This window comes from Xenopus laevis, chromosome 6L, assembly GCF_017654675.1.
Source record: "Xenopus laevis strain J_2021 chromosome 6L, Xenopus_laevis_v10.1, whole genome shotgun sequence".
NCBI classification, from domain to species: domain Eukaryota; kingdom Metazoa; phylum Chordata; class Amphibia; order Anura; family Pipidae; genus Xenopus; species Xenopus laevis.
Window position 1 is genome coordinate 130,421,519 of NC_054381.1, and position 27,489 is coordinate 130,449,007.

Here is a 27,489-nt window from a genome sequence, read left to right on the forward strand (position 1 = left end):
GCTACAAAACCAGCCCAAAACTAGCCAAGAGGCACTTCAAAAGTAGCCCAAAAATAGCACAATATGTGCAGTGAAAAAGAAGTCAAAAATAAATTAATATGTATGAAAATACACCATTTTCAAATTTTCACTGTTTCATAAATTTTTCAATGAAGCAAAATGTGACAGATTTGCCCGTCACCAGGGGCGTAACTACAGAGGGGGGCCCAGGAGGTTTAAGGGCCCCATAAGAGACCCTAATACATATACAAATTCAATAAATATTGGTAAAACATTTAACTAGACATTTAGTGGCCAGCTGATTTTTGCCCAAAAATTGTGGAAAGTCACCGGAAAAGGAGAGAATGCTTAAAGGAAAATTCAACCCTGTGATAAAAAAAACCTGTAGCCCCACCCCACGTAGATCCCCTCCCTCCTTCCCCAGTCTAACTGCCCCCCCGGGGAAATGCTCCATACTTTATATACTTACCCCTCGGCGCAGATTCAGGCAGCAGAGTTCCACGCAGCCATCTTCCTGGTCCTCGGTAAGCTGACTGGGAGATCGGTAATTTCCGTCCATTTCGGGGCATGCGCAGTTGTTGCAAACCAGCAAATTGCTCCATTCTCCCAGTCAGCTTACTGAAGACCAGGAAGATGGCTGCGTGGAACTCGCATTAAATTTACAAATAACTTGGAAACTATTTCAAATGCTTAGTTAATATATAATGGAAAGTTGCTTGGAATGACATATCCTTTCATTATGCAAAAGTCTGCTTTTGATTGGATATTCCCTTTAACGAAGGTTCGTGTAAATGGAGAAAGGAAAGTAGAGACATATCTCGGGATCCAATTTTTGCAAAAGGCAGCAGTGCTACCATGCTTTACCTCTGAAAACTATAGAAAGATTCTTTCTTATGGTCAGGGTTTGTAATGAATGCTACTGAGCGAAACTGATAGCAGAGAAATCTTTATTAAAGGAATATATTACAGAGTCTTACAATACACAAATGGAAAGTCATTAATTTCAGATAATGTAGGAAGAACCCACATAGTAATAGGACCGTCTTTGGTCTTTGATAGAGGCCTCCATTTTTTGCGCTGGTCCTTTGCTCTGTGCTCCATCTTGTTTGGGGTCTTCCAGGATTTTTTCGGCAACCTAATCCTTTCCTATTCATGGTTAGCTGAAAAACAATTCTGTCTAGTAGGAGCCAATTACCTGCCGTTACTTACCTAAGATTTCAAGACTCAGAAGGATTGAGGCAGGACAGATTCCACCACTTCCATGACATTATTTATGCATCTTTAAAGGGACATATACATTTAAAGCCAAGATAGGCCAGATAAATTCTTCTTGGTTTCAAGATAGGAAATGTATCTAGCCAAGTACCTGTGCAAATGCAGTTATCATAAAATGTCGAAAGGTTGTGCACAATAACGTACGCCCCTTTTTCTCACTTACTGTCAAGCCTAGTACTGAAATTAATCCTAATGATGAGAATTGTCTCTGATGGCATAATGGAAAGGCTGGTGTCAGAGCGAATATTGATGGTAAGGCAGGGGCAGGTGCAGTTTGTGATGTCATTAGAGGGGTACCATTGGTGGCTTGTGACTGACTAGAGAATGAAATTTAGCCAGTCACAGGCCACTAGCAATGCCCACCCCTATCCCCCCCTCTGGTGACATCATAAACAATAATAAATCCTGGGGAGAACAGGCTGTGCTTTATAAGGCCTTTGGGAACAGGCTGTGCTTTAAAAGACCTGGGGGAACAGACAGTGCTTTATAAAACCTGGGGAACAGGCTGTGCATGACAAGGGATAGAAATAAAAGTATTGTTGAGCATGTAGTCTGTGATGTCATTAGAGGGGTACCGCTGGTGGCTTGTGACAGGCCACTAGCTATGCCCACCCCTATCCCCCCCTCTGATGACATCACAGATAATGATAAAGCCTGGAGGTCACAGGCTGTGCTTTATTAAACCTTAAGGAAAGGGTTTTTTTTAACTTTTTAAGGCCTGGGGGAACCAGCTGCATTGTATAAGGCCTGGGGGGGGAACAGGCAGTGTTTTATCAAACTTTGGGGAACAGGCTGTGCTTTATCAAACCTGGGGGAACAGGCTGTGCTCTATAAGGCCTGGGGGAACAGGCTGTGCTCTATAAGGCCTGGGGGTTACAGGCTGTGCTTTATAAAACCTGGGGGAACAGGCTGTGCTCTATAAGGCCTGGGGGAACAGGCTGTGCTTTAAAAGGCCTGGGGGAACAGGCTGTGCTTTAAAAGGCCTGGGGGAACAGACAGTGCTTTATAAAACCCGGGGGAACAGGCTGTGCTCTATAAGGCCTGGGGGAACAGACAGTGCTTTATAAAACCTGGGGGAACAGGCTGTGCTCTATAAGGCCTGGGGGAACAGGCTGTGCTTTAAAAGGCCTGGGGGTTACAGGCTGTGCTTTATAAAACCTGGGGGAACAGGCTGTGCTCTATAAGGCCTGGGGGAACAAGCTGTGCTCTATAAGGCCTGGGGGGAACAGGCTGTGCTCTATAAGGCCTGGGGGAACAAGCTGTGCTCTATAAGGCCTGGGGGAACAGGCTGTGCTTTAAAAGGCCTGGGGGTTACAGGCTGTGCTTTATAAAACCTGGGGGAACAGGCTGTGCTTTATAAGGCCTGGGGGAACAGGCTGTGCTCTATAAGGCCTGGGGGGAACAGGCTGTGCTCTATAAGGCCTGGGGGGAACAGGCTGTGCTCTATAAGGCCTGGGGGAACAGGCTGTGCTGTATACGGCCTGGGGGAACAGGCTGTGCTCTATAAGGCCTGGGGGGAGCAGGCTGTGCTTGGCAAGGGATAGAAATGAAAGGATAGTTGAGCATGTAGTCTGTGATGTCATTAGAGGGGTACCGCTGGTGGCTTGTGACAGGCCACTAGCTATGCCCACCCCTATCCCCCCCTCTGATGACATCACAGATAATGATAAAGCCTGGAGGTCACAGGCTGTGTTTTATTAAACCTTAAGGAAAGGGTTTTTTTTTAACTTTTTAAGGCCTGGGAGAACCAGCTGCACTGTATAAGGCCTGGGGGGGAACAGGCAGTGTTTTATCAAACCTGGGGGAACAGGCTGTGCTTTATAAGGCCTGGGGAACAGGCTGTGCTCTATAAGGCCTGGGGGAACAGGCTGTGCTTTAAAAGGCCTGGGGAAACAGGCGGTGCTTTATAAAACCTGGGGGAACAGGCTGTGCTCTATAAGGCCTGGGGGGAACAGGCTGTGCTCTATAAGGCCTGGGGGAACAGGCTGTGCTTTATAAAACCTGGGGGAACAGGCTATGCTCTATAAGGCCTGGGGAACAGGCTGTGCTTTAAAAGGCCTGGGGGGAACAGACAGTGCTTTATAAAAGCTGGGGAACAGGCTGTGCTCTATAAGGCCTGGGGGGAACAGGCTGTGCTCTATAAGGCCTGGGGGGAACAGGCTGTGCTCTATAAGGCCTGGGGGGAACAGGCTGTGCTCTATAAGGCCTGGGGGAACAGGCTGTGCTCTATAAGGCCTGGGGGAACAGGCTGTGCTCTATAAGGCCTGGGGGGAACAGGCTGTGCTCTATAAGGCCTGGGGGGAACAGGCTGTGCTCTATAAGGCCTGGGGGGGAACAGGCTGTGCTTGGCAAGGGATAGAAATGAAAGGATAGTTGAGCATGTATTCTGTGATGTCATTAGAGGGGTACCGCTGGTGGCTTGTGACAGGCCACTAGCTATGCCCACCCCTATCCCCCCCTCTGATGACATCACAGATAATGATAAAGCCTGTGCTTTATTAAACCTTAAGGGAAGGGTTAACATGGGAAGATGGGGGTAGTATAACATAGGAAAGGTGGGGGGATTTTTTTTTTGTTTTTTTTGTTTTGTTTTTTTAAACTTTTAACTTAAAAAGTGCAAAGCTGTGAACATGAAAAAAAAACAGCTGCATAAGTTGGTAAAGGCATAGAAAGCACTTGGGGATATTAAATGCAGCTGTAAGCGCTTTCTGCGGTGATGTTGGTCACAGTGCTACTAACCTGCAAGATGGTGCATTTTGGGGAGAAGTACCTTTTCTGGTGTTGTAATTGTAAGGTAGAGCAGGACAGTAAGATGGTAATTAACATTATTTGCTCACCTTTGCTGTTCTCAGAATGTCATACATTACCAGATATGCAGGATGAAGCAGTGGAGGTGCTAGTGGTGTTCTGGTGGAATGTTGCACGGTACTTGGATGGGATGACTCTGAAAAAGATACATTTTCTGTCAGTGGGTACAAAACCATATTCTTTGGTGGTCTAGTCTGACACATTAGGTTCATTAAGAAATAGAGATTTCAGAACCATAATCTACTCCAACCTATTGGTCCCTAGAAATATCATCTCCGTTTTAAACTTTACCTTGCCGACGGCACAGCTACTCATTACTCCAGCCAGCTCGGGTCCACGTAATCGAACCCCTCGAGCATACGGGTCTCGCTGGGGTCCTCTTTCGGGAATGAGATGTATTTCCTGTTGAACCCCGTGGCTGATTCCTATGAGCAATAATAAAAGTACATGGTCAAACAGTAATTATTCCTTTCAGCCATGGTGGTATTTAATATTTTAAATTGCCATTTAACAGACTGACCCCCCAAAAAAGCTGTGTGTTTTGTCTAAACACATACAATGTAAAACTACTGCAAATAGGATTAGTAAAGCAAATCTGGTGCAAAACATAAAAACACTGGAGCCAATGTAAGAATAGATACAGTACTGCTCTGGTAGTGGCTGTAAGTGGGGAGAGGTTCTGACTCCCTTCTGGGTGAATGTGATCACATCACAGTTATGCACTTACATGACTTGGTTTTATAGGAGGCTTTAATGTTCTTTTCTCCACGTTTGACCAATCGACAGTTGAAAAAAATGGGTGATCCCGGATGTTGCCATTCACCCCAAGGCGTTGGTTGGCCTTCTTCTTCAAGAGCTAAAGCAAATAATGAACATTTATTTAATAATAATATATTGCATATATTTTCTACCTTCCATACAGTAAAACAACATATAAAATTCTATAATTGTTCCTAGGTTATGCCTTGTGACCTTGGTTGGTATCCAGAATATCATCAAGTACCAGAAGAGCTCTGCACATAAGGGCCTGGCAGATAAAATCTGGTAAGAACCAGTAGAGATCTAATACCACTAGCTCTCCTTATAATAGAGCTTAAGGCTAAACCTCTCGTTCTTGCCCGATGTCATCACTTACAACTGAATTTTGCTCTCACACTATCCCCTCACTCATGAATGCCCATCATAGAGTGACCTTCTTCTAGAGACTTTTCACCCCAGGCTGTAAATTCACTTTTTTCCTTCCACACTTGATAGAGAAGCATCTTATCTCCTACCTAGAAGCTAAACCAGTGAGGGTCATCTGACTAATGGAAACAATTTTATTATTTCTACAACAGGCCACAGATTGGTGCTTCCTATGCCAACGTTCCTCCATAACAAATAAACTAAATACATAAAAAAACATTCTGCTATATCAAAAACAAAAAGCATTTTTATAACTTTATATTAAAGGGGCTGTTCACCTTTGAGTTAACTTTTAGTAAGATTTAGAGATTGATATTCTGAGAAAATTCGCAATTGGTTTTCATTTTTTATTTGTGGTTTTGGAGTTATTTTTATTCAGCAACTCTCTAGTTTGAAATTTCAGCCATCTGGTTGCTAGGGTCCAAATTATCTTAGCAACTATGCAATGATTTGAACAAGAAACTGGAATATGAATAGGAGGGCTTGAATAGAAAGATGAATAATACAAAGTAGCAATAACAATACATTTGTAGCCTTACAGAACATTTGTTTTTTAGATGGGGTTAGACATTTGAAAGCTGCAAAGAGTCAGAAGAAACAGGCAAATAGTTCAAAAAACTAAATAATGAAGGCCACTTGAAAAATTACTTCGAATTAGCCATTCTATATCATACTAAAGGTTAACTTAAGGTGAACCACCCCTTTAATAGTAGTGTTTACTTTCTTTTCTGTGAATTTATTTCTATAAAAAATGAAAACTCAATAAAAAAATAATTGTTAAAAAAATAGTAGCATTTACTAAATGTTCATTCTGATTTTACTAACCTGTTTTATGAGGTCACGCAGTTTGGTAGAAAGGGAGTCTGGATATTCAGGCTCTCTGTTGATGACGCTTTCTACCTGTTGTCTCAAGTTTCCCTTCGGTGAGAATGGTAACCTATTGGTGGCCATTTCGTACAAGATGACTCCGAAAGACCACCAGTCAGCTCCAGCGTCGTATGGCTCCTCTAATAAAACCTTGGCAACAAATAACAGATTAGTTACCAAAAGTTCTCATACTGAGAACCCTGATTACCATATAGGATTGCAGAATGGGCAAACTGATGCTTGAATGAAGGCCAATAAAGTAGATATATAAATGTAATGACCCAGGATGGGCTGAAGGATTAGTTGTCTTTGGCAGTCCAATAAGCTCAGAGTGTTAGTGGGCCAAGTGATAGAGTGACAGGTTACAAGATGAAACAGCACCACTCGTTCATAAAATAAAAATACCTTTATTGGAACCCTTTAGGGCATTTCAGCAACGTTTTGGGTCACACCTAACCCTTAATCAAGCTTGTGGTGTGACCCGAAATGTTGCTGTAACGCCCTAAAGAGTTCCAATAAAGGCATTTTTATTTTATGAAGGAGTGGTGCTGTTTCATCTTGTAACCTGAAAGTCTATACCTGTGGATAGTGGCCACTGGGAAAACTTGTACCACGAGTAAGAAAAAGCCAGGAGGCTGTGCTGACTATCCTTGTACTTTCCAAGTGATAAAGTAACACATCAGTGTCACTTAAAATAATAAGAAATATTGTGTAAATGTACAGGAACTGAGATTCTCACCTGTGGTGCCGTGTATCCTGGTGTTCCGTAATAGCCACACCGTGTGTTTACTCCATACATACCGGTGCAGACAAGGCCAAAATCACCGATCTTCACATGGCCCTGTTCATCCACCAATATGTTCTCTGGTTTGAGGTCACTGTAAGACACACATGGTTCATATTAGAATGATGTCCAGAAACACAATTATGTATAAATAGGGAAGGACTTAGAAAAGAGAATTTAGATTTTTCTTACCGATGAACGATCCCGTTCTCGTGCAGGAACTGAATACCCACCACTAATTCTGAAGCATAAAACCTTTTAGAAAAAAGAAAACACAAATCACTTTGTAGTTCTGTCTCATACCATTTAATATATGATTGAGCAGTGTTTCTGTGTTGTACTCCAGTCTCCAGTAGCATGCAGGGTCGCCTTCAGAAATCACGGGGCCCTGTACGGCAACATTTTCTGGTCCCCCTGGTCCCCGCCCACCCTCAAGCCCCACCCCATATCTCTTTCACCCCACAGTAAAAACACCACACAGATATCAGAGCTAAAACATTGAACCCCCCTAAGCTATAAAATGCCATTGGTGGCCAGGCAGCCCCCCCACACGTTATAAAAAGCCATTAGTGATCAGGGGCCGCCATGCAAGTAAAAAGAAAGAAATTGATGACTGGACCCCCACCCACAAGTTATAAAAAGCCATTAGTGATCAGGGGCCCCCCCTGCAAGTAAATAAATAAAACTGATAGCCTGGGCCCCCCACCAAGTTATAAGAAGCCATTGGTAGCCTCCTTTAAGTTAAATAAAAACTTGGTAGCCAGGCCCCCCAATTTTAAAAAAATTACTTGCCAGGGTTTTCTGTCTAAGGGGATTTTCTCCTATTCAGATTGCTGTACCCTCATTGGTTCTTTAAGGATAAATCCAGGTAAAGCTGTACAGGGATTAGATAGGGGAAGTAGGAACTTCCCCTTCAGCCTATCCAATCCCAATGCAGCTTTACCGGGACTTATCCTTAAAGAACCAATGAGGGTACAGAAAATCTGAATAGGAGAAAATCTTGCATGCACGGCACTACTGTCCTATTTTCTGAGCTGGCAGCACGCTGAAAGCAGGGGGGCTCAGCTAATCAAGTAAGTTAAGCATGGCCTGGTACCCCTTAGACACAAAACCCTGCGGGCCCAGGACAACTGTCCCCCCTGTGGCCCCCTGATGGTGGCCTTGCTAGCATGTTACTTATAGTGTTACGTGACTGGTAGATATCCATTGTATTTTAGGTACTTCTGTCTCAAGGAGCTTGCTACTTACAGCACTTGCTTGTTACTCAGACGTCCTCGGTCCTCGATGATGTTCTCCAGTGTTCCGCCATTGACGTACTCCAGGGCTAGCAGGATTAGTGACTGGTTATAAAAACAGAAAGGAGAAGGTGAAGCATAGAAATGGATAGGACAAAATAGGAACATGATCATTTTAATCATTTAATACAAAAATATGCAAAACAGCATAATAATTACAACAAACTAAGATGACTCCAGGTTAGACAGAACACAATACACTAATATTAATAGCAGTATTGGTTCCACAACTCAGTATTCTAGATTATAATAATGGGTAGGGGTTTAAAGTTGGGGGCTCCCTGGAATTTTTTTGTTCCGGGCCTCCTCTGCACATAAATCCAGCCACACATACTCACGGGTCACCACTGACCTCCCACCACACATACTCACGGGTCACACGGGAGCCCCCTGCCACACATACTACCGAGGAAGCTGACCCCCACTGGGCCCCATATGCATAATATGTACAGAAAGCAGACAGACCCTAGCAGAGCTCACTACCCTGTACCTTAGTTTGGAATGTTGCCATTGCCCGGCATAGAAATGGGCTTCTGCTAGCAATCTGGAGAACCGATGCCTCTCGTCTGACATATTCAAAATCTTCCTCCCGCTGCTTTTCAATGATCTTGATTGCAGTTAGTTGGTTCTTGATTTTAAACGATGCCAACACCACCTGGGAAAGAAGAGCGCAAAGGAAATAAATATTACTGGGTTTCCTATATGTAAATGAGTGACTGTAGCTCCACTCATATTGGTAATTCAACAAAGGATGAGCCATAAAATATTCAATCAATAGCCCCACATTTTTGTACTGGCAATAATGTAACAGTCAAAGGAGACAGGATGTGATAAATTAGCATGATATAGAAAGTTTTTTTTTAATTTGTTTGTGCTTTTTTAATAATAATTTATTTACCCTTTAAAAGGTAAAAGTCATGTGTGTGCTCTGCCTGGGACTGACCATCCTTCTTCAATAGGAATGAAGATTGGGGTGTCCTTTAGATAAGGGAAAATATTCTCTACAGCAAATAAAGCGCATGTACTTCCACTGATCAGAGAAGAGTTTACATGTTAAATTTACATGATTAATTCTCTTGTGATTTCGGTCTCCTTTTGGTTTCATTCCAGATCATTACAATAGATTTTCCCATAGAAGTTCATCACTCACCTTGCCGAAGTTGCCTTGTCCTAGTTCTTTAATAAGGCTGTAATTTTCAATATCGAGGTACTCCGATGTTTTGGCGTCCTCTCTAACCTTCTCTTTTCCTCCTAGGGATTTGTAAAAAAGACAATGTAACTCAATTTATCCATTAAAGATACATAGAATGTTATGTTAAATAATTATAATGTCCTTATATTTAAGGTGCAGTCTTCATATCCCACTATTAATACATATCAAGAGTCTCTATTATGGTGGTATATTCCCAAATTAGTCACCAGGTACAGCATGGGGTCAAGTTGTAAAAACCAATAAATTTACAGTAGGCCCCCAGGGCAACAAAACATTATTTATAGACCATTTGATTGTAAATTACAGTCACTGTGAGCTATCTATCCATTGATGCAGTGATCTTAATGGCATGTCTAGAGTTAAAGGGGTGGTTTACCTTAGTTAACTTTTAGTATGTTATATAATGATCAATTCTAAGCAACATTTCATTTACTTTCCTTTTTCTTCTGACCCTTTCCAGCTTTCAAATGGGGGGGTCACTGACCCCATCTAAAAATGCTCTGTATAGCTACACATTTATTGTTACTGCTACTTTTGATCACTCGTCTTTCTATTCAGGCCCTCCTATTCATATTCCCGTCTCATTCTAATCAATGCATGGTTGCTAGGTTATATTGAACCCCAGCAACCAGTTTGCAGAAATTGCAAACTGCAGAGCTGCTGAATAAAAAGTTACATAACTCAAAAACCACCAATAATAAAAGTTAAAGAACAATTGCAAATTGTCTCAAAATATCACTTTCTACATCATACTAAAGGTTAACTCAAAGATGAACATCCCTTTAGTGGAGTGCTCATTGGCCATTTCTGCAGTAATATTACAAGCAAGGCTGGGGTTAAAATTTACCATAAATTACCATACAGCCATTGAAATTAATAATGAATGTATATTGGAAGGTTGCTTAGAATGACTGGGCATGTGAGGAACATTTTTTTTGGGTTGAACACCTCTTCAAGTCCAACTTCAATATCTTTCATATTTTTTTCTCCTTACCAGCTGGGCTCTGCTCTGGACTCTGCTCTGGACTTCTTGGTCTTTTCCTTCGCAGTGGATATTGCTTTCGATCCACATCTCTGTCAATTTGTTTATTCGTCTCTATTTCTTTAGTTGTAATCTTTTCTTCTGCTAAAAAAAAAGAAAAAAAAGAAAATGTTACTTTGTGGCTCTTTAAGCACTAATTTAATCAGGGACTCATTTATCACTTTTGGCCATGTCATGCACATGATGTGGCTGTTTTATGTGCAACATAAGTGCTAAATTCTACTGGTACAGTTACCGATAGCAACCAATAAAGTCATTTCATTAATTTGGACTGCCAGTGCTCTAGTTCACAGCTCCCTGATCATCAGTGGAAGAAGGAAATAAATCAAAGATGGCCGTCTGTTCTACTGTGGAATACATGGACATCTTTAGAAGTTTCAGCTAGACAGGGAAGGCAAAGAGAGACAAGCAGCATTGGGAAAAGAAGAGCAGTTTGCGGTATTCTGTTTGGGAGAGGTAATCTATGCATTGATGCAGTGATCTTACTGACATGTCCGATATTGACCATTTCTACAGTGAAATTATGGGCAAATTAACATAAATAACCATACATCCACTGAAATTTGTAATGAATGTATATTGCACAGATGCTTGGAATATCTTTCAAGTTTTGTTCCCCTTACCAGCTGGGTTCTCCTCCGGACCTTTCAGTCGTTTGCTTCTCAGTGGATATTGCTTTAGTCGTTCTATGCAAATCCTTAAATCCTTCAGCTTTATCTTTTCTCCTGCTAAAAGAATAAAAATCACATTGTAATTTCAAATTTAGCCAGGGACTAATTCAAGGCCAGAACTAGGGGTGGGCAGAAGAAGCACCTGCCTAGGGTGCAACAATAGAGGGGGTGCTGGGCAGGTACCTGTTAAAGTGTTTTCTGTCTACCCCTAGTGCATGTTCACTGACCACTATTACTCTTGCCTCCCTCTCCTCTGTCACTTTCCCTTCCCCTCTGTCACTCTCCCCTCTCCTCTGTCACTCTCCCCTCTCCTCTGTCACTCTCCCCTCTCCTCTGTCACTCTCCCCTCTCCTCTGTAACTCTCCCCTCCCTTGCCTCTGTCACTCTCCAATCCCTTGTGCAGTGGGGGAGTGGGGTGACTAGCCGGGTTGCCTAGGGCACCTGTCGGCTTGGCCCTGGGCTCATTTATCGGCAATGTGCAAAAAATTAGTGCAAAGAGCACTTGTTGTTAAAAGGAGAAGGAAACCCCCTGGGCGCAAAACCCCTCCCCTGTGTTGCCCCCCTCCCTCCTGGCCTACCTGTCCCCCTGGGCAAATGCCCCTAACTTGTTACTCACCCCTCTGCGCAAGTCCTGTCCACGGAGTTTACAGTTGCCATCTTCTCCCACGCGCGTCTTCTTCCTGCTTTGACTGGCATCTTCTGGTGCATGTGCAGTAGGAACACTTACCGGTATGGCTCTACTGCGAATGCAGTGAATGTCACGAAGTGAAATCGGAAAACTTTATGATATTCGGCCAGCCGTACCAGTAAATGTTCCTACTGCGCATACGCCAGAAGATGCCAGTCAAAGCAGGAAGAAGACGCGCGTGGGAGAAGACTGGCAAACTCCGTGGACAGGACCTGCTCAGAGGGGTGAGTAACAAGTTAGTGGCATTTGCCCAGATGGACAGGTAGGCCAGGGGGAGGGGTTTTTGCCCCCAGGGTGTTTGCTTTTCCTTTAAGGGGCAGATTTATCAATGGGTCGAATTGAAATCTCCTGATTTTTTTTTAAGGCCAAAATGGTCAAATTCGACTAGGGGGTTATTCAAATTCAATTCGAGTTAAGTGAATGGGAGAGGTCCAGGGATTATTTTGGAGTTGTTTGCAGCCTTCCTGACATTCAAGTTTTTTTCAGAGAAAAAACTCGAATCAGGTTTTTAAAATTCGAATGAAATTTTTCAATTCGAATGAAATTTTTCAATTCGAATTTGATTAGAGTTTTTGGTTAGATCCCATTCGCACGAGTTTGAAAAATTCGTTTTTTTCTTTTAATAAATTCTGATTGGTCGAATTTCGAGTTCATGGGAGTTTAGGGGAGTTTTTAAAAACTCACATGAATTTGAAATGTCAACCTTTGTTAAATGGGCCTCCCCATGTTGCAGCTGCCAGCACCACACACTGCACTTCAGCGCTAAGGAGAATAAGTTTCTGTTCCTGCCTCTGCTCCTAGGATTTTTATAAATCTCCAAGTGTGAAAATGTTGTTTCTCATTGGTTGGAAAACTAGTGAGTGACAATTTGATCCTGAGTTGCAGAGGACAGGTTGCGCCTAAATGGCAAGTAACAGCTTCAGCCTAAGTGGCTACTGCCAGCCCAAGCATATGGGGGAGTGGATCCTTTCCCACATTATACAGTAAATGCCAGAGGTTATTAGCACCCAAAATATACTATATAACTTGAGAGGCAGCAGACACAGGCAACCCAAATGCATTTTATACAATCAGAGGCAGCAGAGGACATTATATATAGGGAGAGGCTGTGGTCACTGGCACAACAATTACATTATATACAGTACAAAGCAACGGTTACTGCCACCCCAATAATGTTACCTACAGTGAGACCCAGTGGTACATTAAATACAGTCAAAGGCAGTTGGCACAGGTACCCCAAGCACTTTATGGTGCCAACAGATACTGGCTCCAAAGACCATTATACCCAATTCAGGCCCTTCCTATTCATATTCCTGTCTAATTCAAATCAATGCATTGTTGCTAGGGTATTTTGAACCCTAGCAACCAGTTTGCAGAAACTGCAAACTGCAGAGATGCTGAATAAAAAGCTAAATAACTCAAAAACCACATCTAATAAAAAACCTAAAACCTATTGCAAATTGTCGCAGAATATCACTTTCTACATCATACTAAAGGTTAACTCAAAGGTGAACAACCCCTTTAGTGGAATGTTCATTGGTCATTTTCGCAGTGATATTACAAGGAAGGCTGGGGTTAAAATTTATAATAAATTACCATACAGCCATTGAAATTTGTAATGAATGTATATTAGAAAGATGCTTTGAAATAATGAGCCTGTGGGGATCTGTTTTGGGTTGAGCAGCCCCTTAAGTCCTACATCAATATCTTTCAAGTTTTGTTCTCCTTACCAGCTGGGTTCTCCTCTGGACTTCTCTGTCTTTTTCTTCTCAGCGGATATTGCTTTAGACGGTCTATGCAAATCCTTAAATCCTTCAGTTGTATCTTTTTTCCTTCTAAAAAAATAAAAATCACTTTGTGACTCTCTAATTTCTAATTTAGTCAGGGCCTAATTGAAGGACAGAACTAGGGGTGGGCAGAAGATGCACCTGCCTAGGGTGCAAAAATAGGGGGCAATATGCAAAAAATGATTGCAAAGAGCATATGTTGTATAAATGTTGCAGCTGCCAGCACCACACGCTGCACTCTGGGTACAATTGCTCGGAATTGAGTGTGAAGGGGCACAGGTTTCTATTCTTGCCCGTGCTCCTAGGGTTTTTATAAATAAAGTGTGAAAATATTATTTCCAATGGTTGGAAAACTGGTGAGTGACAATTTGATCCTGAGTTGCAGCGGACAGGTTGCGCCTAAATGGCAAGTAACAGCTTCAGCCTAAGTGGCTACTGCCAGCCCAAGCATATGGGGGAGTGGATCCTTTCCCATATTATACAGTAAATGCCAGAGGTTATTAGCACCAAAAATATACTATATAACATGAGAGGCAGCAGACACAGGCAACCCAAATGCATTTTATACAATCAGAGGCAGCAGGGAACATTATATATAGGGAGAGGCTGTGGTTACTGGCACAACAATTATATTATATACAGTACAAAGCAACGGTTACTGCCACCCCAATAATGTTACCTACAGTGAGACCCAAAGGTACATTAAATACAGTCAAAGGCAGTTGGCACAGGTACCCCAAGCACTTTATGGTGCCAACAAATACTGGCTCCAAAGGGCATTATACCCATTGAAAGGGAGCGCACACTAGTACCCAAAATATATTGCATACAGTAAACATTATATACAGGCACACATAGTAACCTACATATAGTGATGCCTATAAAAATATATTAAACATTAAAAGCCAATGCTTTTTGCCCAAGCAATTTATGGTGCCAACAGACACTGGCACCATAGGGCACTATACACACTGGAAGTGCATAGTAGATCTCTAAATATGTTGTATACAGTAAACATCATATACAGGTACTCATAGTACCCTACACATATTCATTTAGTAGTGTCTCATGCTCAACTACTACATCAAACACAGGGAAAGACAGTTGGCATAGCTGCCCAAGCACATTATATTCTAGCAACCAAAGGACACTGGCAACATGAATGCACTGGAAGGGAGAGCATAGTGATAGCCAAAAAATATTGTATACAGTATACATTATATACAGGCACTCATACTACCATAAATATATTCTATACAATAAACATGATATACAGATACTCATAGTACCATTCATATAGTGGTGCCTCAACTATATTAAACATGAAAAGTCAATGGTGTTTGCCCTCCAAGAACATTACATACAGTAAAAAGTAGAGGACATACACTCCCTATGTTTTTTATACAAAATGACAGGTGGGGGCACAGTCTTTGCATATTTAACACATGAGTTACAGGTTATATAATTATATTCTTAAAGCAATGCATTTTGTGTTTCGTCTCCTTACTAGTTGGGTCCTCCACTGGACTCTCTGATATTCTCCTCTTCTTCTCCATTTTTCTTCTTTTCCAAGGATGTTCTTTCTTCTTCTTCTTCTTCTTCTTCTCCTGCTTTTCTTCTTCCTCCGCAATACAAACTCACCTTACTGCTCAAATCTCTTCTTCTATCGCTGTAATCTCCAAAAACTCTCTCCAACTCACACAAGCTCCCTGCAGTCACTCCACACTGGCTAAATGACAGTTATGACAGTTGGCTCCTGAGAGCTGGTGTTTGAGTGGCATGTGCCAGTTGAGTCTGAGCAGCAATTGAAAAGTATACACAACACAACACAGAATGGTCATATAATGGAACATAGAAATCTACAATTCACCAATATTGGAAGAAATATGACTATAAAATCATTATAAAAAACAAATATAAGAAGGCTTGGCAAATTCTCTTTTGACTAATACGATTTTCATATGCGATACAATTTCCACACCATGCTTGGATGCATCAGGCACAATTGAGGTGGGCGCCACTCCCAGAGTGTCGACCATAACGCAGGGATTCTTGTTAGAAAGAATTCTCAAGAAGCATGGCGATTTGCCTCTATGTAAAGGACTCTTAAAGATGCTTAAATTCTGGGGGAAAGCAATGCAAAAAAATATAGTCAGCTACACTGATTTGTGCATATTGCCTGATGTTGGGCTCCTGTGATAAAGTGACAGGTGGCACAAAACACATAAGGCCGGCCTGTATTGTCGAGTGCAAGCTCATATGCTGCTCCACAGAATGTATGGAGTATGGAATCACATGCTTTGAGGAACAGTGGATACTGTCATTATATACACTCTGGGTTCCTATACTATTGGGGACAGAGAATAGAGTAAATATATGGGCACTGGATCCTACACCTTGAGGGGCAGGCAGCACTATGGACTCTGGAGGGGGCACTGTCATTGTATGAGCTCTGGGATGATACACCCAGGTGTTAAAGGAGAAAGAAAGGTGCTCTTTACTTGGGGGTGCCAAAAGTTAGGCACCCAAGTGATTGTATTTACTTACCTCACACCCCAGACAGTGCTCCTATCAGCAGAAAACTGAAAACACCGGCCCAGGGTACTTCCAGCGAGCACCACAGAACGATCAGCTTCTGGCGTCTTGTTTGATCGTGCGGGTGCACATACACAATACAGTGAAAAGATGAAACTTTTTTCCACCTATTTTGTTCTACTGCATGTGTCTGGCCCGGGAAGTTTAAAGAAAGAAGAAGGAAAAGGATCACTCTGTGATGCTCACTGGAAGAACTCCCGGACCTGCGCAGTTTTCTCCCGGGATGTCAGGTAAGTAAATACAATCACTTGGGGGTGACTGACTTTTGGTTTTTCCCTCTCCTTTAAAAGGGATTGTTTATCTTTTAAAGGGGCGGTTAACCTTCAACTTAACTTTGCTATGATGTAAAATGAAAAATTCTAAGCAACTTTTCAATTGGTCTTCATTATTAATTTTTTATGTTTTTTTTTTTTTAATTATTTACCATCTTCTTCTGACTCTTTCCAGCTTTCAAATGGGATTGCTGATCCCATCTAAAAACAAATGTTCTGTAAGGCTGCACATATATTGTTATTGATACTTTTTATAACTCATCTATCTATTCAGGCCCTATACTAGTCTCTTATTCAAATCAGGGCATGGTTGCTAGAGCAATCTGGACCCTAGCAACCAAATTGCTGAAATTGCAAACTGAAGCGCTACTGAATAAAGACCTAAATAACCAAAAACTACAAATAATAAAAAATGAAAAACAATTGCAATTTCTCATAATAACGCTTACAGGGTTAGTGAGTAATTTATAGATGCGGGTTCTAGGCCTGCCAGGGGTACAGTGGGATATGTGTGTGGTAGGGAATAAAATCTTTATGAGGTGCCATCAAGTTGATACAGTGGCCTTATCCACTTCATCCCCAAACCCCCAAAATACCTCAGTGAATTACTAGAAACATTTTTTTTTACATTGTTGGAATGGTAGCATCAGGAATGAAGAAGCACAAGGACACGATGGTTTCCAACTTTAGTGTCAGACTAGGGAGTCAGTGACCAATGGGCTCTGCCACTTTGAGGGCCCACCACCCTAGCCATGGAGGCCCAGCAGAACTGAGACTCACCCAGTCACACACCACTCCCCAACATGTACCTCTTCCCCAGTACATTCCTCCAAGCCACTCCATGTACAATCCCCCCAACATTTTAGAAATAGAAAGAGGGACAAAACAATTTGCCAGGTTGTTTCTTTGCTTATCTTAAATTTTACAAAAATATCTAAGTGCTACGGGCTAATCTCTGAAAATCGTGATTGTCCTATGAAAAACTGGACAGTTGGGAGGTATGCATTTAAATCTTCTTTCCCTTGCCGCTGCCGGCACCCGCCACAACCTTTTCCCCCAGCAAGTGGATCTGGGCTGGCGGCAGGGCCGTCATCAGGGGGGCATAGCGGAAAGACCCGAAGCGGTGGAAACACCCGAAGCCGAAAGGAGCTAAAATTCCGTAGAACAAAGCCGAAGAATCTGCCATCACCTGAGGACAAGGAAGAAAAACCCTAGCACTATTTTTTTTTTACATTTTCTATGGGGGCCCCTGACCACCAATGGCGTTTTTAACTTGTAAGGGGTGGGGGGCACAACTTTTCCTTGTTTGTTATAGTTTATACTGCAGTGACCAGCTCCATGTTGTAGCTCTCAACCTTCCCAGCTATAGTCAGTTGATCCCACTGGTGTCTAATAAAAGTGCAACCAAGTTTGGGAGTTTTACTTCAAAAGCAGCAAGTAAGTTGCAGGTAAATCTAAGTCCCTTTGTTAAATGTAGAATAAAGCAGTAGAATTTTTAATAAATCAGATGAAAGTTGAGCGTAGGAATGGCCAGATATGGGATGACGCATTTGGCCAGCTTAAATATATTGCAATATATGGACAAACAATCCCTGTTTTGTTTTTCTAGTAGCTATAAGCACAAAATGTCTCAATGTCTGGAATATATTGATAACGTGTTATGTGCAGAGGACTCTTGTATTTGTCTACAAGAAAAGACTTTGGCTGGTTTTCAAACCAGCCAAATGCCCAAATCCTTACCTTGGCTTGTTTGTACTTTCAAAACCAGCCTGGGCTTTAAATCAGTAGCCCAATTTGGCTGGAAACCCGCCAACCTGGCAACTAGGGTTGCCACCTGTTCGGTTTTGACCCGAACAGTTCGGTTTTTCTAAGGCCTGTTCGTGTCTCAACTTTCTGTTCGGTTTTCAGCCTTGTGAAACCCGAACATTAATCTGGCCAAATAAAAAAAACAATTAAATACCAAGATACTCCCCTTGACATGGCTTAGTTATTATGCAGTTAATTTCTTGTTATTAAAGGACCAGTAACATCAAAAACATTTTTTAAAAAAATCGTTAGTATACAAGGAAAAATAAACACCAAAACAAATTAAACTTTTAAATTGCAAAGCCTTATTAAGAAATAACTTACCAAAACTCCACTTCCTGTCCTCTTCAAAACAGGCGACACGGCGACCATCCATCCTTCAGTGCTCGATTTCTCCTCCCTGGCTACAGACAGCATGTGAAATAGGCTGAGGCTCAGCTCTCAGGCTCTGGGCAGGCATGTCGGGTGAGCCAAACGTCGCTTCCCAGAGTCTTCCCATCTGAGTGTGCCCGGGGCTGACTACAGGGTGGCAGCGGCAGGAGGAGGCTACACGGGCATGTGTACTGCCCCCATGTATGTTTATTTAATTAAAAGGGTGAAGATGCTTTACGTCTCCTCCATGCACAAAAACACACCACAAGGGGAACGGCGGCCCAGCGACCCCCCTAGAGCATAATCCCCTGTACTCAGTCCTTCTAGTAAATGTAGCCGCCCCAGGCTTTCCAGGCACAGATGCCCAATAGAAAGAAGAGCTGAATGCCCGGTTACCTTGCCAAGAAGCCTGCCCTTATCGTGCTCCTTGCCGGTCAGCGGGTCTGTTATGAGCTTACATGGCTGCTGCGGAGGACACTGAGGATCAGGCTTGGGTGAGCGAGGAACAGCGGGTCCGCTCAGCGCCACCGATCGGCAGTGAATCAGGCAAGCACCCTGATGCACTGAATGGTTCAACTCAGCATTAGCTTTATTCCCTTTATGATGTCATGTTTGCCAGCCATAGAATCCGATTGTTATATTCAGTTCCGCTGAGCGCGGATCTCTACCGGACTACACACCAGCACGGACCCGCTGTTCCTCGCTCACCCAAGCCTGATCCTCAGTGTCCTCCACAGCAGCCGTGTTCCAAATCCAAATTATGGAAATATTGCATCTCCATCCGCCATATGATCTCCATCAGCACAGAAACCAGCACAATTAGCATCAGAATGTAATAATCAGCCCTGTAGCATCAGCTTATATTAAAGACAAATCTCATTTTCTGCTTGATAATTAGTGACGACCCCTAAGCTTAGCTTCTCAACAGCTGCTCAGAGCCCACTGAGCATGTGAGTGTCACAGACACTTTCCAAGATGGTGACCCCCTGTGACAAGTTTGAAGTCCTGGATCATTGCTGCTATTGAAGCTGAAACTTTAGGCTGGTGCAATAAGTTCACTATATGAAATATAGCATTTTTAGCCATTTTTAGGGGTTAGTTCTCTTTTAAAGAAATGTATTCAACAAGAGGACTCCTAAATCCAGTACCCTGGGAAGACTGTTAGAGATGTATATATTTTATCTGGTATGGGCAATTACATTCTGAAAATCCCTTGGAAAGTTTGCAACATCAGCTTTGCAAAGCTCTCGCTCCCAAGTGATTGCAAAGGAGATTGTTGGGCTGGTTTTATAAAGCACCAATATAATCCGGAATTCTGCAGAATAAAAAGGCATTTCATAATAGACTTATGGATTTGTTTATGTGCTGGAACATGGCAATGCAATATAGCCATGGGGGAATACAGTTAGCACCATAAAACTGCAGAAATATTTCTTAATTTTCTCAAGGGACAGAGAGAAAATTTCTTGGGCGGCCAGACCTCTAACTCACTAAACATGGAGTCTGTGGCAATAAAGAACAATAAAACAGAAATGGTAAAATCAATGAAGCTAAGTACCCGTCATCCAAGTCATATTTTTTCATCTATAGCAATGTTCATTGTATAGGATTCTTTGGTAACTTTATTAGGGAATATTTTAACCCTTTAGAATGAGAGGGTTTCACAGAATGTGGCTCATTTATCAGACAGTACTGAGCAGCAGCCAATTCCTATTCTTCAGCAATAACACATTTAAGAGCAAATTTAGGCATGCTTTACCAAGTGTACTTTTGCCTAAGGGTTCAATATATGTACAGGTATGGGACCTGTTATCCAGAATGCTCGGGACCTGGGGTTTTCCGGATAATAGATCTTTTCCTAATTTGCACCTTCATGCCTTAAGTCTACTAGAAAATCATGTAAACATTAAAGGAGAACCAAACCCTTGCCAATAAAAACCCCTACCCTACATAGACCCCCCTCCCCCTAGCCTAGGTGGTACCTTTGGTAAATTCCCCTAACTCTTTACTTACCCCTCGGTGCAGACTCAGGGCTTCGAGGTTCACAGGCCCCATCTTCTTCGATAATCTTCAGGAATAGATCGGCGTAACAAGGCATGCGCAGTTGGAGCAATCTTTTGTTTCGCAACAACTGTGCATGCGTGAAAGTCGCGGAAATTGCTGAAGCACCGGAAGAAGACCCGAAGACTATCGAAGAGAATAAAATGGCGCCCATGAACTCTGGGCAAGTAAAGAGTTAGGGGCATTTACCAAATGTACCACCTAGGCTGGGGGGGAAACAGGGAGGGGGGGTCTATGTAGGGTAGGGGTTTTTATTAGCAAGGGTTTGTTCTCCTTTAAATAAGCCCAATAGGCTGGTTTTGCTTCCATTAAGGATCATTTACAAGGTACTGTTTTATTATTAAAATCTTTAAAAAAAAAAGAATATAGTTTTAAAAAATCTGCATTATTTGAATTTAACTGGAGGCAGCCTTTCCATAATGCTGAGCTTTCTGGATAACGGATCCCATACCTGTACCAAACCACTGGAAAAAACGAAGGAGTGCCCAAAACCTACTTTATTTATGAAAATTGTGTCTATACAAATGCAGAAGATATCTGCAATTCATTTTTTGGGTACTTCGAAACTCACATTTTTTGAGATTTATTATACCTCAACCCTGGAAATAACTTGAATCCGAAAATACACCATCTAAAACCTGTCGAGGTTATGTAGGAGTCAATGGCAGAGGTCCCTTGAATCACTTGAAGATGTGATGATCGAGTTTTTTTCAGTGGGTTTCGCTCGAAAACTCGCTCAAGTTTTTTTCCAGCAGGAAACTTGATTCATTCGAGTTTTTGGGTTTATTAACCCTGACTTCACTGATTCGAGTTTTTTGCATTCAAGTTTTTTCTTAAATTAGAAACCATTCGAGTTGTGAGTTCATCTGAGGTCTAAAAAAGCTAATATAGCTCTAAAATTCAACCTTTGATAAATAACCTCTTAAATATGAAAATACTCTACTGTATTAATATATATGTATCAGAAAAAAAGGAAGACGTAAGGGTCTCATTAAAAAAAGCAAAAATACCAATTTATTAGGCCAACATTTTGTTCCTCTCCAAGACCAGTTTGTTGGTCTTGAGAAAAGTTGCAGGGTAGACCCACTGACCTCATAAATTAGTATTTTTGCTTATTTCATTAAGACCCGTGAGTTCTCCTTTTCTTCTAATGTGTCAACATTTACTCATGGTAAAATTGGTGCATGAGCAGTTGAGAGGTCCACACACAGTCTAAAAATCATACAAAACTTGTTTCATATCATTATATCAGCACGTCTAGAGAATCCTTTATATTGTATCAATGTAGACTTTCTCTCTAACTAATTCTGTATTCCACTAGAGTAAATGAAAGTCTTTACACAGTCCATTTTTTTATTCCATATAAATTATTCAAAATGGAAACGTTTTTATTTGTATAATGGTTTTTATTATCTTTTATATATTATATAGTATATATTTTGTATACATTTTTATAAATTTTTACAAGAAAAATAAAATTTTAAATATAGAAAATATTCTATAAAATAATTACAAAAATAGTAGTTCTGTTTTTTGTCAGCAATAGATATACTGTGGCTCTTCAAGTTCCCATCCCTTTCCTTCCCTTCCCTTTTCTGGGAACATACTGAAGAAGCCAAGTTTCAGTTTTGACATCAGAAACTCTTCTTATTATATTATTCATTAATGCTTCATGGGATCTGCTTGTAGCCGTTCATACAAAATCCTCTCCTTTCTAAATGCTGTATTAGTTCTTTGCTCCTAAGGGAAGAAATGAATAATGTTAGATACGGAATAGATAAGTGTCTTTTATCTAAGCAAATTATATGGCATTAATAAAAGAATTTGAGTGGATTGCTTTACCTTTCTGTATGTGCTGTGCTATTCTATTTTTCACATCATCCATGTGATACGAATTGTAAGTGATGAATGGATGAGACAGGAGTTGTTCTGCACTTGGTCTTCTGGACGGATCTTTACATAGACAATGATCAACAAAGCTGTTGAATATAACACTCCTGGAAAGAAATCATGGGAGAATATCATTAGTAATGAAATAAAACATTAGTAATAAAGAAAAATATTCAATGAGAAGTCATAGCTAATGAAAACTCAGTTGATAGCTGGGAAACGGGGACATAAATTGGGAGATAAGTTCCATTTGATTAAATAATTTTGGCCAGCAATGTGTAACCTCTTGCATTTATAAAAAGGGCCACTACTAATGGAATTACAGACTTTCACCACAGTCCACTAAACTGGGAGATAGAGAGAAGTACATTTCAGCTTAGAAGTCCTTTTAAGAATAAAGAGTTCCCCTTCAAATAGTAAAAAGTTCACTAAACTTCCTACCATCAGCCCCTTTTCCAGGGCCCAGCCTTATGCACCCATCATTTTTCTCATTTCTCCCACCTGCTTTCACTGCTTAGTGAAGTAAAACTTACCATTCTTCCCATGTTAGTCCTGGAGACGGATCATGCATAATTTTGGTATAAATCTCTGTATCACTCAGTTCCATATATGCTGTTAGTGAAAAATCACACAATTATTATTGTTAATAAAACACATATAATTCACTGACATATTCTTTAATATTGTAAAGTAGAATGATGACTATATAAAAAATACATACATATATAGAAGGTAAAAAAGGAACTGTGTGTTAATGTGTTAATACTGTATATTTGTCCATTGTGGGGGGTCAGAATAAGGGGCAGTATTTCCTGCTTTTATTTCGTCTCATTGCAGCGAAAATATTTCAGTGTTACCGCATGATGTAAATACCGCTTCACAAATTAACAAACACACACGTGAAACATTATCACTTACGTGCACAGCCTTCTGCCATTTCTATTGCAGTGATTCCTAAGGACCACACATCAGCCTAGAAAATGAAAATATAAAAACAACAGTCATTTAGAGAACAGTATACAGAAGGTTCATGAATAAGTCATGCAGTTACAGATCATTAATTAAGACTCATCTATTGACTATTCCTTATCTTTCTGTTTGAGGGTCTATATGGAATGTCATATAATGAATACAATAATATAATATAATGAATTAGAGCTAGGCCACATTGTACAAATATGAAACATTTCCAATAGAGGAATTTAACTATGAACACTTTGAAGATTAAGGGGGTTATTTACTAAACTCCGAATACCCGAAATCCGAAAAATTTGTGACTTTTTGTGTTATTATAGGCTTTTAAAAAAATCACAAATTTTTCAGAATTTATTAAACCCTGAGAGCTAAAAAGCCTGAATATAAAAACACGGCATCTCAATCCTGTCGAGGTTGCATAAAAGTCAATGGGGCTCATTTATCAACACTGGGCAAATTTGCCCATGGGCAGTTACCTATAGCAAACAATCAATGATTAGCTTTTTAAAGCCAGCTGCAAGTAGAACAATGAATGCAGCAATCTGATTGGTTGCCATGGGTTACTGTCCATGGGCAAATTTGCCCAGTGTTGATAAATAACCCCCAATGTGAACAGTCCCATTGATTTTTTGTTGTGTCTGGGTTTTTTGGGGAATTTCACAATGTTTTCGGTGCTTCGGGGGCAAATTCCAGAAAAAATTGTGAAAATCTGAGCTTTTCCAACAAAGGTAATTTTTGGGAAAATGTAATAATAAATAAGCGTTAAAAACCCAAGCGGCTTAGAGTTTATAGCAGCCAATATTGAGATAAATTCAGACCTTGATAAGTAACCCCTTAATAGTCTCCTACCTGTACATTTGGCATGAATTTGTTTGTTATAAATCTTGTTTCCTGCACAATGAATGCATTTTGCTTTCTCGTGTCACATAGACCCTTCTCTAAAAACCTAAATAAATGACAACTTATGTATTCATCATACCTTAAAGTCATATTGTGCTGTGCTGTCCTCAATGCAGGCAAAGACTTCGGGTGCCATCCAATTGATGGTTCCTGCTGTGCTGTTACTTTTGGATCCCACAGTAGCAAGGCCAAAATCAACTGAAATTATATAAGACAAACATGAGTTATACATTTAATTTGTAAGCAGAAGTTGGTTTGTCAATTCCATATCCAGATGTGCTGACATATACAACTTTCAGTAGCAATTACATTTAGAATGATATTAAAACGTTGGACATTTATAATTAATGTATATATGAAAGTTGTTTAAAATTATATATATAATTTTAAGGTAGAGATCCCCTTTAATGTCAAGTGACACAGTAAGATAAGCTAAAAAGGTCAGCACTATATTCTCTCTCTCTCTCTCTCTCTCTCTCTCTCTCTCTCTCTCTCTCTCTCTCTCTCTCTCTCTCTCCATGTTTACTTAAGCTTTGCCCCATTCATGCATATTTCTAGATACTAAGCTTCACTTACTTATCTTCACTTGGGCGCTTGATGTTAGCATTATATTGAGGCCCTTAAGGTCATGATGGATCACATTCATCTCCTGCAAGTAAGTCAAGCCCTGCGCAGATGGATAAAACAAAAAGAAAATTATACATATTTGAAATTTTTAAGAACTGATAGGATTCAGATTTGTTAAGCTAATATAGAAAATAAATAGTAAATATAGCAAGTAAAGCCCTGAAGGGGTTCACATCATACATACCAGTAATACTTCCTTGCATATATAGGCTATCCAGTGCTCTCCCAAGGAATAATTCTTGGTCTCAATTAAATCTGCTACAGAGCCGCCAGAAAGGAATTCCATGGCAATCTAGAATGTAATAATATGGATCAGAATGGAGCTCTTTCTCTTTTGGCAAGACAATTGTGTGCTTTTATTTAAGAAATAGATCCTTACCCAAAGTGAGTCTTCACTCCTTTCATAATAGGCCCCATAATAGTCAGGGAAGCTCCTATGGCATGAAACACTTCGCTGGACATAAAGTTCAGAAAGTATATTTTCTTCTTCCTAGTTCCAAATAACAAAAACCAATGTTTTTTAATTAGGGCCTAATGTCTATTTAACATAGTTCTGCCAATCCTATGGTGTCACCATAAGACTACCACAGGGACATGGCATAGTTACTACTTTTTCAGCTTTCTCTCTGATGCTGTGCTGAGCATTTACTGACAACATACAGCATAGCAAGATCGATTGCAAACTATTTACGGAACAAGCAAAAAAATATTTTATAAATTCACAACCAACAATATCAAAACCTAATAACTATACGACAAATAAACAACTGCATAAAGCGATTGACGCGCTCTTATTTTATTTACAAAATTCCATACATTATTCTAATTAATGAAAAAACTACTCCTATTGTGTTTTATTAATGGTTTATAATGCTGTTATTATACCTCGGGTTGTGTATTTTTTATTATAATTTAGTGCACAATCCTGTGGCTTTGCTGGCTGTGATTGTATTCCCCTTCTGTTAAAATGAAGGTGATTACTCAATTGTATTGTTACAGAGTAGTAAATATAAGTCAAACAATTGCCTTTTATAAGGTTGAAATATTACATGGGGTTGATATAGTTAGTAAGGCATTGATTTAATAAATGGTATGCAAAATAATAATATATTAAATCTCTTGTGACTATTTTACAGTCTGGTTTAGAGTTTGGGGCTTTTTTAGAAGGCAATTTCCGAGTCATTAGGAATTCCAGTTTAGATTACGTCATGGCCATCCCTTATATAAGAGGTTGACCTGCTAAGCTTGGTTTGTAAGGTTTCCTTTTAAAAACAGTTGTTTTGTAAGTATAACACAACACTTTTTGTAACATTCTCATTATATTGAGTTGAATTGTAAAACAATATACATTACCGTAAGCTCTTGAATGACTTTTATAGCCACTTTTTTCATTGAAGTAACATCCCATGCCTGAAAGAAAAAAGACTTCTGGTGAATATTAATGTTCAGTATTTGATAACAAAAATGGATCTCTGCTATTTATTTGAATTCTACTTGTATTAGCATTTATGCAATGTATTAATGTTAATTAAGTGTCAGAGAACAATAAACACTATACGCAATATATGTCATTATATTAATGCTACGGTCTTAAGAATCCAAAGAGGTCCAAGAGACTATTATCTGACCTTATGAACTACTCCAAATCCGCCAGTTCCAATAACTTTTCCGAGATCAAAACAGTCAGTAGGGTCCTACAAAACAAAAGTTTTATACACAAAATGTTAAAATAAAGGTACTATAATACCAATATTTTTCAATAAGAGAAGCTTAAATGGTGAAAGGAGAATACAAGGAGAAGGATGAGGGCAGGAATAATTCATCAGAGTTGCATATTATACAAATTTTGCTTACCGGGAACAGTTCTCCAAATGCATGTTTGATATGGACCTGGAGGAGAAACACATTTTATATTATTTTAATAGACAAGATAGAATACATTTTGCATAGTTCATGCAATATTGGAAGCTTTGTTGCTCATTTAGTTTGTTGTTTCCTTTTTACCTCAGGCTGACAGGCATGCTGGGAAGATTCCATAGATTGTTCTTTGTGTAAAGAAAAGCTTTTAAGCTTGCTTTCTTCTTCAGGTTCCTCCTTGTTAATAGAAAAAAAATATTTAATGAGAACAGTTCAACCCTCTATTTGAAACAATGAATTGACTGGTCCAAGTGGTATGATATTTTATCCAAACCTCAATAAATGGCACCACATTTTCGGTATTGTTGCTTTCTTCCATATTTTCTGAGGGATTCTCCTGGATTTTTTCAGAGCTAGACATCTCAGGTTGCTCCTGATTAATCAAAAGAAAGGTTTGGTCAAATTGTGTAAGGCCAGATTGCAGTCTGATTAGCTGAATATTAGCAAAATCTGTTTGGT

At 40.4% G+C, this 27,489-nt stretch overlaps 2 protein-coding genes and 3 long non-coding RNA genes across 7 annotated transcripts; all 5 read right to left on the reverse strand.

The window, feature by feature from the left end:
- Nucleotides 1–933: 933 nt before the first annotated feature.
- On the reverse strand, nt 934–2,343 carry LOC121394890. Its single transcript, XR_005962069.1, has 2 exons — nt 2,288–2,343; nt 934–1,768 (listed from the first exon to the last, which is right to left on the reverse strand). It is a non-coding gene; the product is annotated as an uncharacterized LOC121394890 (long non-coding RNA).
- A 1,202-nt stretch (nt 2,344–3,545) lies between these two features.
- Nucleotides 3,546–16,095, reverse strand: LOC121394742 (protein kinase C delta type-like). Of its 2 annotated transcripts, XM_041566500.1 has the most exons (13): nt 15,123–16,095; nt 13,559–13,663; nt 11,093–11,197; nt 10,422–10,553; nt 9,365–9,465; nt 8,705–8,869; nt 8,168–8,259; nt 7,112–7,174; nt 6,875–7,013; nt 6,094–6,285; nt 4,811–4,939; nt 4,375–4,508; nt 3,546–4,219 (listed from the first exon to the last, which is right to left on the reverse strand). In XM_041566500.1, the coding sequence occupies exons 1-12, from the start codon at nt 15,169–15,171 to the stop codon at nt 4,398–4,400; spliced, it is 1,383 nt and encodes a 460-aa protein (XP_041422434.1). In that variant the 5' UTR covers nt 15,172–16,095; the 3' UTR covers nt 3,546–4,219; nt 4,375–4,397. The 2 variants fall into 2 exon arrangements, with proteins under 2 accessions (XP_041422434.1, XP_041422435.1); XM_041566501.1 differs by lacking the exon at nt 11,093–11,197.
- Nucleotides 16,096–22,239: 6,144 nt separating this feature from the next.
- Nucleotides 22,240–24,784, reverse strand: LOC121394891 (serine/threonine-protein kinase dst3-like). Of its 2 annotated transcripts, XM_041567049.1 has the most exons (5): nt 24,566–24,784; nt 23,530–23,584; nt 23,145–23,223; nt 22,564–22,718; nt 22,240–22,461 (listed from the first exon to the last, which is right to left on the reverse strand). In XM_041567049.1, the coding sequence occupies exons 1-5, from the start codon at nt 24,716–24,718 to the stop codon at nt 22,448–22,450; spliced, it is 456 nt and encodes a 151-aa protein (XP_041422983.1). In that variant the 5' UTR covers nt 24,719–24,784; the 3' UTR covers nt 22,240–22,447. The 2 variants fall into 2 exon arrangements, with proteins under 2 accessions (XP_041422983.1, XP_041422982.1); XM_041567048.1 differs by lacking the exon at nt 22,240–22,461 and having other exon boundaries at nt 22,480–22,718.
- A 282-nt stretch (nt 24,785–25,066) lies between these two features.
- On the reverse strand, nt 25,067–25,895 carry LOC121394892. The gene is made up of 3 exons (XR_005962070.1): nt 25,493–25,895; nt 25,298–25,405; nt 25,067–25,153 (listed from the first exon to the last, which is right to left on the reverse strand). It is a non-coding gene; the product is annotated as an uncharacterized LOC121394892 (long non-coding RNA).
- A 144-nt stretch (nt 25,896–26,039) lies between these two features.
- Nucleotides 26,040–27,239, reverse strand: LOC121394893. Its single transcript, XR_005962071.1, has 3 exons — nt 26,968–27,239; nt 26,742–26,807; nt 26,040–26,523 (listed from the first exon to the last, which is right to left on the reverse strand). It is a non-coding gene; the product is annotated as an uncharacterized LOC121394893 (long non-coding RNA).
- Between the last annotated feature and the right edge of the window lie 250 nt (nt 27,240–27,489).